Raw genomic sequence first — 13,500 nt, 5'->3', positions numbered from 1 at the left:
GCCGGACCAGGAGGGTGTTGTGCCCTTTGCGAATTTTTGTTTCTTTACAAAAAAACCTAAAGCGGGCCGGCCCAGCGGGGAGTAGGTGTGTGCCCTTTGCAAAATGTCACTAATCCCGCCCATCCTTTGCCACATGGATAATCCTTGTTTGGGAAATGATCTGAAGATTTGATTTAGACGGGGATTACATAGTTTAGGGTGTCATCGACAGGGATTTCGACTTAAGGGTTCATTTCACCAAACCTCTACAAGCTCAGGGTTTAAAATGAACTTTTTCTTATTTTTCTGAGAATCGATACTACCGACGAATGGGCTTTGCTTTAACGACGCGGCTAAAGCTTGCCTAAGCGCCAACGACCGAGAGCCCAATAAAGGCCCAAAAAACCTAGAGGCGGTAGAGGCCTCCCTGACCCAAGCACCCACGTCACCGCCGAGCGCGTCCCCCCCTTGCCCTCGCCTACTTGGCTTCCTCTCCTCCAGCCGCCCCCGCCGCCACCACTCCAAACCACACCGCGAAAGAGAGAAACGCAGCTCCAAGCCGAGGACTCCCCCCCACCGCCGCCGTCCCCACGCCCGCCCGCCGAAGCTTGGTCCGAGCCGTACCCGAGCGGACAGGAAGAGGCGGCCAAGATGCCGACGGTGACCTGCAACGCCTGCAACGCGGCGTTCGAGGAGGAGGAGGAGCAGCGCCTCCACTACCGCTCCGAGTGGCACCGCTACAACCTCAAGCGCAAGGTAGTATGCCGACGGTGGTAGTATGCTTGCCACCGTCTTCCCCGCGCCGGTCCGGCGCGATTGGTTGTTTATGTGCTGTTAGGGTTCGTGTTAGGTAGCAGCAGATGGTGCGTTCCGCAGGGGATATGAATGGGTATCTGATGCGTTGTGCGCTTCTGGAGCGGAGATTATGATGCCCAGTAGGCCTACCCAAACGCTTCCCCTGCGAATTTTTATTGCTTGTTTTGTTAGGTTTAGTCGTCTGGCTCGTGTTAGTGCTCATGGATGATCAGAACGAGTTTTTTTTTGCTCATTGTTTTGAGTTAACTGGAGGCACTAGATTGCAGGGCGAGCATTTTAATTAGTAATTTTAGGTATACTCTACACTGTCAACTTAAGAAAGGAGGCTATGTGCAAGCTTCCCACTCTGCTTTGGTTAAGATCGTAGCTGTGATTTGTCTTTTGGAATGCGCCGATCTGTTCCTAGAAGAAATTTTATACAGGCCTGCTTTGTTCATGAGACGATGCCCTGCAGCTTGTCCCTGCTGTAGATTACACACCTGGTATTTTGTAAGAGGACAAGGGAGAATTATCTTACTCATTGGAGAAGAAACTGTACCCGTTATCTGTAGCGGACCTTGTGGTAGGCATGTTTAGTTGAACAGAAATGAAGGCAAGTCAATTTAATTGTCTGTTTCCAGATACTCCGTTAGCTGACGATTAAACCCTACACAGAGGGAAACTTGCTGTTGTATTTCTATATAATCAACTTGGCAACTGTACTTGTAGCACATTCCTGGGAAGTCATAGTTAAAAAAGGCGCGCCTAAGCGAGCGCTTAAGTGCGCCTAGGCTCTAGGCGCTAGCAAAACGCCTAGCGCATAACTGCGCTTAATCTACGCATAATTGCGCATAAGCATGCGCTTTGGTCAGAAAAGCACAAGGCGGTGGCAAAATGCACAATTAATGCCTAGCGCTTTTTTGAACTATCCTGGGAACTGTTTGATTTTGTTTCTTCTTGCTTACCTCAGTGCTGCATTTCTGTTCTGCATCATTTTGACATTCAGTGTTTGTCAGGTGGCTGGAGTTCCTGGAGTTACTGAGGCTCTGTTTATTGCTAGACAAACTGTTTTAGCAGAGGGAAGCAACTCTACTGTTGCTCCTCCGATGTCTTACAGCTGTGCTCTTTGTGGAAAAGGCTACAGGAGTGCAAAAGCTCATGCCCAACATCTCACCACTCGATCGCATCTCTTGAGAGCTTCTCAGGAGCCCAATGCCTCCACTGCTGCAGTAGTCAAGCCACTTCCTGAGCGAGTCCCTCGTAGAGCCCCCTCTGCAATGGAAGAAGATGAAGATGAAGATGAGGATGAGGATGAGGAGGAAGAGTGGGTTGAAGTGGACCCAAGTGAGCTGGAGTCTACCTCAAACATGCAAGTTGATGAGGACTCTAAATCAGATGATGAGATGGCTGATCTTGAAATGTTGGATCCCTCGGTCTGCTTCATGTGTGATCTCAAGCATGACAACATAGAGGACTGCATGATCCATATGCACAAGAAGCATGGTTTCTTCATACCTGACAGTGAATACTTGAAAGATCCCAATGGCCTTCTTATATATGTCGGACTGAAGGTAGGCATTTTCCCACCAGTACTAATGGTTCATGTTCGCTAGTTGCATGTTTTTTAACATCATCTTGTATTGGTTATTCTGCCTGCAGGTGAAGCGTGACTTTATGTGCCTCTACTGCAATGACAGATGCCAGCCTTTTCAAAGTCTTGAGGCTGTCAGGAAGCATATGGATGCAAAAGGTCACTGCAAATTACGTTATGGAGATGGTGGGGAGGATGAAGATGCTGACCTTGAGGATTTCTACGATTACAGCAGCAGGTTTGTACTGTGCTAAACTTGTACTGTTCTTACAAAATTGTTAGTAACCACCTTCTTGTTTCCTGTAATGAGATCATAGTTTTGATAACATTAGGGTTTCAGTTTGGGCTTCTGAGGGCCTTTTCTTTTGAGACACCCTGTTGGAGAACTACTCATCTTAGCATATGTTCTTCAAATTCTAGAATTTGTGCTCTTTGCGTTGGCTCTTGCATTTCTGTTGTTCCATGAATGCTTGGAAGCAGGAATGCTGTTGAGAATTGTATTATGTTAATTAGCCATTTATGTTGGGATGGTTTGTGGACAAAAGTAAATATAATCTGAAATGCTTAATGGTTTTAATAGTTTCTTCGTCTGTCCACTTAATTGTATTGCCCTCCGTCCCAAATTAGTTGTCTTAGTGTTAGGGAGTACCTAACACTAAAACGTGTGTAGATACATCCGTATCTTGACAAATCTAAGACAATTGATTCGGGATGGAGGGACTAGTTATCTGTGTTGGATATTAAGTACTCCTTTAATGGTGAATGCATGGAGTCTGCACACATCGAACACCTAATGACATGGTTATGTTTCCATTACAGCTATGTTGATGTGGAGGGCAAGCAGTTGGTTGCTGCGGGTGACATGGACAACAGCATTGAACTGGGAGGTGGTGGGTCCGAGCTCGTGATCACAAGCAAGAGCGAGAAGGGGAGACGCGTGACGACTCTTGGTTCCCGAGAGTTCATTCGCTACTACCGCCAGAAGCCACGTCCTTCGGTTGCAGCAGACCGTGCTCTTGCGCTTTCCCTGGCTTCCAGGTCTGAATCCCGCATTCTTCATCCTATCCATTCAAGTATCTTTGTCGTGTTGCAAATGCCGAGACCCTTATGCTTAATGGCGTTTCTGGTCCCCTTTTTCAGCTACAAGAGCATGGGTTTGGTGACGGTCCAGTCCAAGGAGCAGATGGTGAGGCTGAAGGTGCTCCGAGCGATGAACAAGAGCGGGGTGGAGACGATGAGGACCAAGATCGGGATGAAGAGCAACGTGATCCGCAACCTGCCCAAGAACGTCCCGTACTAGTCGCGACGCCCACTCTCCCTGTAGGGAGCAATCAGTCCGTGGAGCTCCAGCACTACTTACTGCCCTCGCGGCCATTGGTGTGTTTTGTCGATGATATCTATCTAGAATAATGGCGTCCTTTGTCGAAGTTTTGTGTGGCTGCTGGTATCGACACTATTATTTACACTGCACAGCCCAGTTGAACCTATGACTAGTCTCATGGTGATGGGGAGACTGACTAAACTGTATGCAGCGTAAGGTATGACTTGTCGAGAAAATGATATATGGCCTTGTTGGATTCCGTTTTGAGTCTTGAGCTTGAACGATCTTCGCCGAGGTAGACCGAGAGGTGGACAGGTTGCTTCAGTATGATCCCACGTGACACTTGCAGATGAAATGTAGCTGGAGGTCAGGGTCTCCTCACCTAACGCTGGTACTATGGAGTGGTGACCGGGCCGTGTGAAGTTTTACCGCCACCCATTTCTTCCACATACTAAACTCAGGTAGCCTGCGTCCACATTTCATACCCGATGGCAGTAGAGTAAGAGGTAGCAGGTGTGAATTTCGCGTTTGTGGTTGAGTTGTAACGGAGTCTTGCTTTCTTTTTTCAATTGGCATATGCCATGTTCTTCCTCCACACGTCAACCGTCTAGCCATCCTTTTCCCATCTTATTATTCTGCTCTGCGCGCAAAACGCTTTCATATTCTCCCACACACAATCTCACTGCCTACGCAAAACGCATTTGACGATTCCGTGGGAACATTCCCGGAGCAGGTTAATTTACTCCCGTCTCTCTAAAGTAGTGCATGTTTCAAATGTGCCTTCGAATATGAATTGCACAAACATGGCCCTGTCCTTAATTCAACAGTAATGTTATGACAACATCTACAACCAGACCATCCAAATCACCCTACAGGGCACCTCAAACTGGCTAGTTCTATATATGTTCGGGCTGTTCGGCACCCCCAAAACCTAGTCCATATGTGGGGGTGGTCCGGACACATCCATCATGTCAGATCTGGCCCACGTTGGGCTACCCTGTCTTCACCGTGTCCCATAAATACCCCACTTTGGTTCAAACTCTAGTCAAAGTCCACACTCTTCTCAACCCCTCCACCATGGCCGGCTCCGGCAATGGTTCCGACAACATGTCCGATCCAATCGACTGGGTGATACTCCTTAAGGAGGATTCCAAGTCGTCCGCCTGGATGATGAGGAGCTCGCACTCCGCATTGCCCTCGTTTGGTTGCAGATGGACATGGGCGACAACTCGAGCTCTATGGCCTCCCCGGGTGGCCCGGAGGGGCAGCTGTCCGCGCCCTCCCCAGTTAGTCAGCGGGGCGCCCGATGCTGCTCGGCACCTCTACGCCCTGCTCCTCCTTGGCAGCGTTGGGTGCTCGTGCCTGCATTGCCGAGCCGCGGCCGCGGTTGCCAACCTCCCAACGGTCCGCCTACGGGTCCTGCAGATTCGCGTCAGAGCCGCTTCCGCCCACCGTTGAAGACGACAAGATCATCCGCAATGTCATCCGCCTTGGCGGAGAAGGACGTGCCGCGTGTGCAGACACTGACTCAGGAAATGCGACGGCACTCCGGATCAAAATCGAGGAGTCCAAACGCCTCGTGAGGCAAACATTTTTTTTTCTGAATCAGATGTATACAGACAAGTTTTAGTGTGTTTCTTCGTTCATTTCAGTCCACCCATAATCCATATTGAATATCCAAAACATATTATATTTGTGAACTGCGGGAGTAATAACTACTAGGAGAAAACCTTAAAATAATACTAACAGAAAAAACAAAAGGGCCGATTTTCTCGTGAAAAAGAAACGGAAAAAAGGCAGAGGAAAGGGGAGTGCGACCCGGTATAAGATAACTGAACGGAAGAGCCGAAATGGATGGCGACTTGGATGCGCGAGTAGAAAAGAGGAGAGGGAGAGGGAGATAGGGAGAGGGTGGCTGCATCATCACCACCACCACCTCGGAAGTCCTTGGCGAGCGTGCGAGCTGTGGGAGGGTACGGTTTTTTCAACTCCCCCCTCCTCACCTCTCCCCTCCCGTCTCCCCTCCTCTCCCACCACCGCCACCTACCCCGCGCCGCGGCGGCGCCAGCGGCGACGGTACGGCCCTCCATCCGCCCATTTTTTCCCGCTGGATTTCGACGTCCTCTGCTGCCCCCTTGGGTCGATCGGCGCTCCTGCCAGTCGACCCGCTTCTCCCCCTGCGGGTTGTTGGGTTTCGGAAGAGATTTTGCGGGGATGCCGCGTGCTCCGCGGATTTCGTCCGGGTGGATTTTGGGGCTGTTTGTTTAGCCCCCCCTCGCCGACGCTTTTGGAGTGATTCTTAGCGCTCAGGGTTTAGGCTGCTGCGGATATAGGGAACTCGTGTGGCGTGATTTGGTGGGGGCGGCGCGGCGCTCTACCCCGATCTCCCTCCTCCGCCACGCGGCCGGTGGGCGCCCTGTTCAGATGCGGATTGAAGGGGCTGGTCAGGAGTTTTGATTGGTTTTGGGCCAGTGACCCACCCAGATCGACTTCTGTTTGGGATTTTGCTTTACTGATTTCCGTTTCTGTTAGGATTTCTCCCGTTAGTTTGATTGGTTGGATAGATGGCTGGGTTTGGTCAGAGCCCTATGATGATTTTGGGGGGTTGAAATCAGACGAAGGTAGTAAAACCAGCAGCACTTGCGTTAGGGGGTTGAGCCGGGATTCTCTTTTTTTGTTTGTTTTTGAGCATAAATGAAATAGACTTTTAGCAAATCATTAGCGGATCAATCAAAAGAGCTTATGGGAAAAATTAATGATTACATGGACTGATTGGGTACTGAAGATGTCTTTACTCTGCCATACATAGACTGTCATCATCCATCAGCCACCATGTTCTGTATTGATGGAGATGCTAAATACAGCATGTTGGACAGAAAATACATGCTATGTTTAAAAAGGAGGAACTCAAAGGCTTAATTATCTGTTTTGCTTGTTGATGCCATGCAGGTTGTGATGAAAAGTTGCATCTGTTAAGGGACACGAGTTGTTCTGCTACCAAGTTCGACATGGGTTCAGGAAACCTGATGGTGAAGAAGGTGGTGAGGCCCAGCTCTTTTGACCTCGACATACATCTTGATAAAAGCTGGAAGGAGGACGTTACCTGCCCAATCTGTCTAGATTACCCTCACAACGCAGTCCTACTGAGGTGCACATCTTATGAGAAGGGCTGCAGGCCGTTTGTGTGCGACACCGACCAGACCCGCTCCAACTGTCTTGAGAGGTTCAAAGGTGCTTATGAGCTGCCGGCCAATGTCAAGGTCTCGTCTATAGCTGTGGCCCCTCTTGATAGCATCCACATTGTGTCGTCTCACGCAAACAACCGCCCAAGTTGCCCATTATGCAGAGGTGATGTTATCGGGTGGATTGTGATCAGCGAGGCTCGTCTGCATCTTAACCAGAAGAAGAGATGCTGTGAAGAGGATTGCTGCTCCTTTACTGGTAACTTCAATGAGCTTCAGAAGCACACACAGCAAAAGCATCCAGATTCACGCCCTTCAGAAATTGATCCTGCCAGGCAAGTTGATTGGGACAACTTCCAGCAATCTTCTGATATCGTGGATGTCTTGAGCACGATACATGCGCAAGTTCCCAATGGTATCGTCCTTGGAGACTATGTCATTGAATATGGAGATGATGATACTGGAGATGACTATGAAGTGCTCCGCAGGGTTAGGAGGAAGTGGTGGTCTTTTATTTGTTGCAAGGCTTTTTGTAGATATCCAAGAAGCCGAAGAAGAGGGAGAGGAAGGGACAGTAGAGGAAGTGGAAGGAGGAACAGCAATCAGGCTCATCTGGAGAACTTCAATCTCGAGGTTCCGACACAAGCTGTTGACCTGAGGGAAATCAGATTTGATGAAATTGATGATGAGTACATTGTCACAGGGGCGGTACCTAGTATGGCAACACCAGGAAGAATGGCCAGTTTCCATTACAGGTCAGTATAGAAAATCTGCTATTCTGTGCCATAGTTGTTGGGCTTATATTGTAACCACATGGTCCTAAAGTACATCAATACATAATAAACACATACTACAAGCCTTCACGGATAGGAGTACTAGTCCAAACTTTCGCCAATATGACTGCTTCTCCTTATTAACCATCTCCTATCTGTTCTGTATCCATAGCTAGTAGCTGTTTAGGACTTGAGGTATATGTGTGTAGGTGCAAATAACACAACCTCTTGTGAGAATTTTATGTTGTAAGGAGTAACATTTTGAGACTGCCCATCAATTCAGCATGATTGTCGCCTTTTGATTTATAGAATTTGCTTTTATGTTGTATGTCAACCTTAATCGAGCTCTCTTCTTTTTCTCAACTCCAACTCTATCTGATGTGTGATGCTTTCTCCAGGGATACAAGATATGGTCGGTGATCGGCGTACTACTTAATAGAACCAGCTGATAAAGAAAAGGATTTGCAGCCGTGATGTGATGCCGCAGCCTTCAGGAAACTCCATCCCCGCCCATTTTTCGTTTCTTTTCCTGCCCCGGTCGTTGCTAGGTGCCGCTCCAGCCTGGACTTCCTGTGCATAAAAAGTAGCAACAGAAACCCTCCGCCGCCGTCGTCGTTCGTTTGCAATAGATTTTCATTTACCCTAGCTTCCATTCTGTATATATTTAGCACCCATCTTATACAGTGATGCCGGTGAAAAGCGATTTTTTCTTTTTCGGAAATGAATGTGAGGTGATGCTGCAGCGGCTCACCGGCCCACCTGCGGTTACAGCTTCTGAATTTGGTTGGTGATCTCTGAGTTGACACCGGACGCGTTAGGCTGGTCATAGTGTTACTAGTCTATGTTATTACCTTCATAATGGGTAGTGTTATATATTTCCTTTGTTCGGAATTAGTTGTCTCGGAAATGGATGTATCTAGAACTAAAATATGTCTAGATACATCCATTTCTGCGACAAGTAATTCCGAACGGAGGGAGTATGTGGTAACATAGATGTCTTCATTTATTACTTTGTAGACTCATTTTCCAGCGCTATGTGATGGTAACATATTATGTTACTCTATTTGCCTCTCTCCGCATTAACTATTTGCCATCTCACAATTTTTGCTTATGTGGCATCTATGTTACTACCTAAGACTAGCCACAGTGGGAGTAACTTCAACAACAGTAACATCGAGTCCAACTCAGCAAATTTGCTTATGTGGCAATGAGTTAATGAGGAGAGAGATGGTTACAGTAACTTAGCTAGTTACTGTAACATCACATGTCCCAATGCAATATGAGTCTATAACCTAATAAATAAAGCTTTCCATGTTACCACACTTATGTTACTACCCACTATGAAGGTAGTAATATAGTCTAGGGATATGTGTATGTTACTAGTGTATGTTACTATGCATTGTGGCTAGTCTAAGTTACTCCCACTATGAGCAGCTTTATCTTTGTCCGGTGAGGAAGCTTCCAGCTTCGAACAAATGTCCGAGGAATCAGACGGGTGCGGTGCAAGTGCGCAATGGCATTGGCTGGCTGGTGCCGCACCCACACAAAATTGCCAGGCACTGTAAGCAACGGGAGGCAGCTTGATTGCGTGAATTCATTTGCATGTCGTGTGGTGCTGCGTCTCGCATCTGGTTTAAGGCGCTGATGGGGACAGGTGCGTGTCGGCGGTGTGTTTGCTGATGATGGAATCTCCACCTTCGATCACGTGTTGGTTCCAGGCTCCGGATGGGTCTACCCGTACACGCTCTGATGGCACGCGTGATGTGCGCGTGCTGCGTCGTGGTGCAATGCAAACGCGCTCTGTGATTGACTTGGAGCATGACTAGGAATGGAGTAGTACGTACTAGTAATGTACACGGTGCTGACCGTGGGAGTTCTTTAGATTATCTGTGGCCACATGACATGGCAACATCCCCCTCCTTGACATTAACATAAGAATGGTTCATCTTATCCTGATCCGCGGAGCGCCAGGTAGGCGCATATTTGGCTGATGGCGATATCTGAACCGCTAAGCAGTTTGCATCTAGTCTAGTAGACTAGAGAAGAAAAGCAGTTTCAGAATGTTTAAAGTTTATGAGGTTTTTTTTTCAAGAAAGAGCAAGTCTCCTGACTATCGAGTAACGCGTAGCACGAGCCGAGAAAACGGCTTGCTGGAGTTGCTATGTCAGCTTGCGGCAGCCACGCCTCTGCCCTTGCAGCACGCCACCTGGAGCTCGCCGGAGTTGGGATGCCGGCTTGAAGCAAAGACTTGCAACAGCCTCTTCCTGGCCTTGCAGCACGCCAGTGTTGAGATCTAGTCTTGCAGCAACCTTGCGCTAGCTTTGCAGCAAGCCATCGTAAGCTTTATCTCTTGGGGTGCATATGGACACGGTCGATTTGGGTGCATTGAGGGAGGCACATCGATGGTGGGATTGTGAGGCAGGAGAAGAGGGGATCCATGGTTGGGTAGGGAAGTAGGATAAGGGGGGAGCAATGGCAGGATCGGGGAGGTAGGAGAAGGTGGGCTCGGAGGAGATAAGGTGAAACGGGCAGTGGTAGGATAAGTCAGGTAGCAAGTGCATGTGTTTTAAGTGTGGTTTCAACTGTAAGTTTTAAAAGAGGGTCACAGGACTTCAAAAGTTGTTGTTGTGACCCCATTTGAAACTTGCAGTTGCCCCCTCCCCCTTTGCGGAAAACTTGCAGTATTACAGTAGTGACCCCGTTTAAAAACTTATGGTTGCGACCTCATTTGAAAACTTGTTGTTGCGACCCGACTTGAAAACTTAAAGTTGTGATCCATTTTTGAGAACCTGCCGTTGCGACTCAAGTTGAAAACTTGCAGTTGTGACTCTGTTTGAAAACTTACACTTGTGACCCATGTTTTTAATTCTTTTAACAAATTGAAAAGAAAAGAGTTAGGCCAACACCAGTTGCATGCATACTGCGACACTTGCAGTTGTGCATGTGGTGCGTCGTTGCCGGTTGCACACGGGGACGCATGCGTGGGTATAGTAAGATATTTTCTGCAAGAGAAAGAAAAAGGCCCAAACCAATTACACATGTGTCACGATGCTTGCGGATAGCCTAGCGGTTAGAGCTATTTCCTACCTCGTTGAAGTTGCGAGATCGATGCCGGTGTCCACTTTTTTGGGACCTCCTATACGCCGCTCGTTGCGGCAAGAAGTCGGCACTTCGCACAGGAGCTGCTCACCTTGGCCGGTCCATCTTGCGGGACGCGACGTTCGCAAGGTAAAAATATGCGAAAAGGATTGCATCGGCTGCGAATCAAACACGTGTCATCGGCTGCGAATCGAACACGTGCATGCGCTGAGCTGGCCATTATGCCTACCTAGTTCTTATGCTAAATTGGCAGCGTAAACCTAAAAAAACTAACAGTAGCGACAAAACTTAAAATATCACTTCACAAAACTAAGTACTTTTCAAAAGCTTAAAATATCAGTTCACAAAACTAAGTACTTTTCTCAATATGGGAACATTTTTTCAAAAGCTGAAAGAAAATTTATAACCGAACATTTTTCATAAATTAAGTACTTCTAAAAGCGCAAACTCTTTTTTGAATTTGCGAGTATTTATTAGAAAATAACATTTTTTGAAATTTTGTACAAAATTTGAAAACCGGTATATTTTCCAAAAACATGCACATTTTTTGGGAACCTCAAACAGTTGTGAAAAAAGGAACAAAAGTGAAAACGAAAATATTTTTCGAAATTGTGATTTAAAATCCCGAATTGTTTTTTGAATTTAGAGAACTAAATTTTGAAACCGAGAACAAAATTTGAACATGAACTTTTTTAAAGAACACACATTTTTTGAATCTTGAGAACAAATTTTGAAACCGAGAACAAATTTGGAAATGCGGACAATTTTTTAAAGCATGAACATTTGTTTTGAATCTTGAGAACAAATTTTGAAACGGAGAGCAAATTTGGAAGCGTAAACAATTACTTAAAGCACGAACATTGTTTGAATATTGAGAACAAATTTTGAGACGGAGAACAAATTTGGAAAAATCTTGAACAAATTTGGAAGCACGAACATTTTTTGAAAACGTGAACAATTTTTTTTAAATCTGGTACATTATATGAATTTCGAAAGTGTTGAACTTTTTTTGTTACGAGAACAATTTTTGAATTCTGAGAACATGTTTTTTTTGAAAACTGAACATTTTATGGAAACACAAATAAAATTTGAATATTTTTATAAAAATGAGGAGAAAATAAAAATAAAATGAAATAACAAACCAAAGAAAGAAAACGAATGAAAAATAAAATAAAAAATAAGAAACAGAAATAACTAAAAACGAAAAGAAGAAGAAATATTTGAAAATTCAAAAAAATAACATTTTTAAAAGCAAGAACATTTTTCAAAAATTAAGAACAAATCTGAATATGTACTTAGTTTAGAAAGATTAAATAACGTTGAAAAAAAAGAACTAGAAAACAAAAATGAAAGAAAGAAAAGAAGGAAGAAATTAGAAAAAGAAACAGAAAAACCGGTTCAGGAAACCTTCTAGAAGGTTCCCAAAATCGGCTGGCATTGTAGGTGCACTGGGCTGGCCCATCGCGTCGCTTCTCGTTCGCTCGCCTGTGCGAAGCGCATGCAGTTTGACACAGTGTGCGTCCAATAGGATTTTCCCACTTTTTTTGGTGCTATATCTTGGTTTGGCTGGTGGAGGTTTCGGGCCAATTAGAAGCTTCTGGAACTTTTCACGCCGTTTTGGGAAGGTTCCCGGGCTGATATGTCTCGCGTATAGCGAGACAAGAGAAAGTCTCGCTGAGGGTGAGCTCCATATTTGGGCCGACCATCGTGCCACTGGCCACATGCCATATTCTCGTTAATTCTTTTTTTAGGTTTCTTTATTTTATTTTAATCACACTCCAGATTTTTTATATTTAAAAGTTACATAATTGTTTTCCAGAAAATATACTCCAGCGTTTTAAAAGTGTTAAATGTGTATAGAAAAAATATTTATCTTGTATTAAAAAATATATACAACATGAAATGTGTATAGAAAAAATGTTGACCATTAATTTCAAAATATTAACCCAAGCATTTAACAAAATGTTTAACAATGTTAAAAATCTGTTTGAAAAATTAAAATATTTACATAAAAAATGTTCACCATGTATTAATATTTTTTGAAAATTTTATTTTAGAAATATTAAATGTGTATGGAAAAAGTGGACATAAAAGTAAAAATATTTTTAAAAATTGTGTATTTAAAAATATTAAACATGCATATAAAAATGTTTATAATGTATACCTTTGTTTTGAATGTGTGTAGAAAACCAAGAAAAATAGAAAAAATAAAGGGAAACAAGAAAAAACAAAGAAAACCGGGAAAGAAATGGAATAGCAGAACAAAAAAGAAAGAAAAAGCCCAGTGAAAACCAAGAGAAAATGTCGTAAACTGACAAAAACACAAAAAAAACCTGAGAAAAAAAGGAAACCCTGGTATGAATTGTGAAAAAATGAAGAAAAACGATTAGAAAAGAAAGAAAAGAAAAAACCAATAAAAAGATTAAAAAATCAAGAAAATGACAAAAACAAACGAAAACAGAAAAACTAAAGAAAACTTGAGAAAAAAAGAAACCGAAAAAAACAAAAAATAGTAAAAAAGAAACGTCGGCAGTAAAAAAAAACAGCCAAGCCACAATGAAACGTACGAACGAACCAGGGAAGAATTTGTCTCACGAAAAAAATAGACCATGAACTTTCCTTAAGGTAGCAACATTTTAAAAATAGTACTTTATGAAATTAGGAAAAATATCCCCGAACAGTTTGGAATTGATGATTATTTTATGAATTCATGAACTCTTTAAAGTGTTATTCACGAACTCTTTTCAGGTTGCAAAATAG

At 44.7% G+C, this 13,500-nt stretch overlaps 2 protein-coding genes across 3 annotated transcripts; both read left to right on the top strand.

Annotated features, from left to right (window-relative positions):
* The first annotated feature begins 417 nt into the window (after positions 1 to 417).
* Positions 418 to 3,945, top strand: LOC123159188 (cytoplasmic 60S subunit biogenesis factor REI1 homolog 1). The gene is made up of 5 exons (XM_044577016.1): positions 418 to 735; positions 1,791 to 2,345; positions 2,434 to 2,603; positions 3,185 to 3,403; positions 3,506 to 3,945. The coding sequence occupies exons 1-5, from the start codon at positions 631 to 633 to the stop codon at positions 3,663 to 3,665; spliced, it is 1,209 nt and encodes a 402-aa protein (XP_044432951.1). The 5' UTR covers positions 418 to 630; the 3' UTR covers positions 3,666 to 3,945.
* Positions 3,946 to 5,544: 1,599 nt separating this feature from the next.
* On the top strand, positions 5,545 to 8,409 carry LOC123159795 (uncharacterized). Of its 2 annotated transcripts, none has more exons than XM_044577620.1 (3): positions 5,545 to 5,659; positions 6,636 to 7,623; positions 8,040 to 8,409. In XM_044577620.1, exons 2-3 carry the CDS (start codon positions 6,695 to 6,697, stop codon positions 8,059 to 8,061), a joined length of 951 nt encoding a protein of 316 aa, XP_044433555.1. In that variant the 5' UTR covers positions 5,545 to 5,659; positions 6,636 to 6,694; the 3' UTR covers positions 8,062 to 8,409. The 2 variants fall into 2 exon arrangements, with proteins under 2 accessions (XP_044433555.1, XP_044433554.1); XM_044577619.1 differs by having other exon boundaries at positions 5,548 to 5,762.
* Positions 8,410 to 13,500: the final 5,091 nt, after the last annotated feature.

The sequence above is a fragment of the Triticum aestivum genome, chromosome 7B (genome assembly GCF_018294505.1).
Source record: "Triticum aestivum cultivar Chinese Spring chromosome 7B, IWGSC CS RefSeq v2.1, whole genome shotgun sequence".
Lineage (NCBI taxonomy): Eukaryota > Viridiplantae > Streptophyta > Magnoliopsida > Poales > Poaceae > Triticum > Triticum aestivum.
This window is presented reverse-complemented; position numbering and strand designations above follow the sequence as displayed.

Coding starts and splice junctions, on each gene's coding strand:
- LOC123159188 (XM_044577016.1), top strand. CDS start 631: ATGCCGACGGTGACCTGCAACGCCTGCAACGCGGCGTTCGAGGAGGAG. Junction 736..1,790: donor GCTACAACCTCAAGCGCAAG/GTAGTATGCCGA, acceptor AGTGTTTGTCAG/GTGGCTGGAGTTCCTGGAGT. Junction 3,404..3,505: donor GCGCTTTCCCTGGCTTCCAG/GTCTGAATCCCG, acceptor CCCCTTTTTCAG/CTACAAGAGCATGGGTTTGG.
- LOC123159795 (XM_044577620.1), top strand. CDS start 6,695: ATGGGTTCAGGAAACCTGATGGTGAAGAAGGTGGTGAGGCCCAGCTCT. Junction 7,624..8,039: donor ATGGCCAGTTTCCATTACAG/GTCAGTATAGAA, acceptor TGCTTTCTCCAG/GGATACAAGATATGGTCGGT.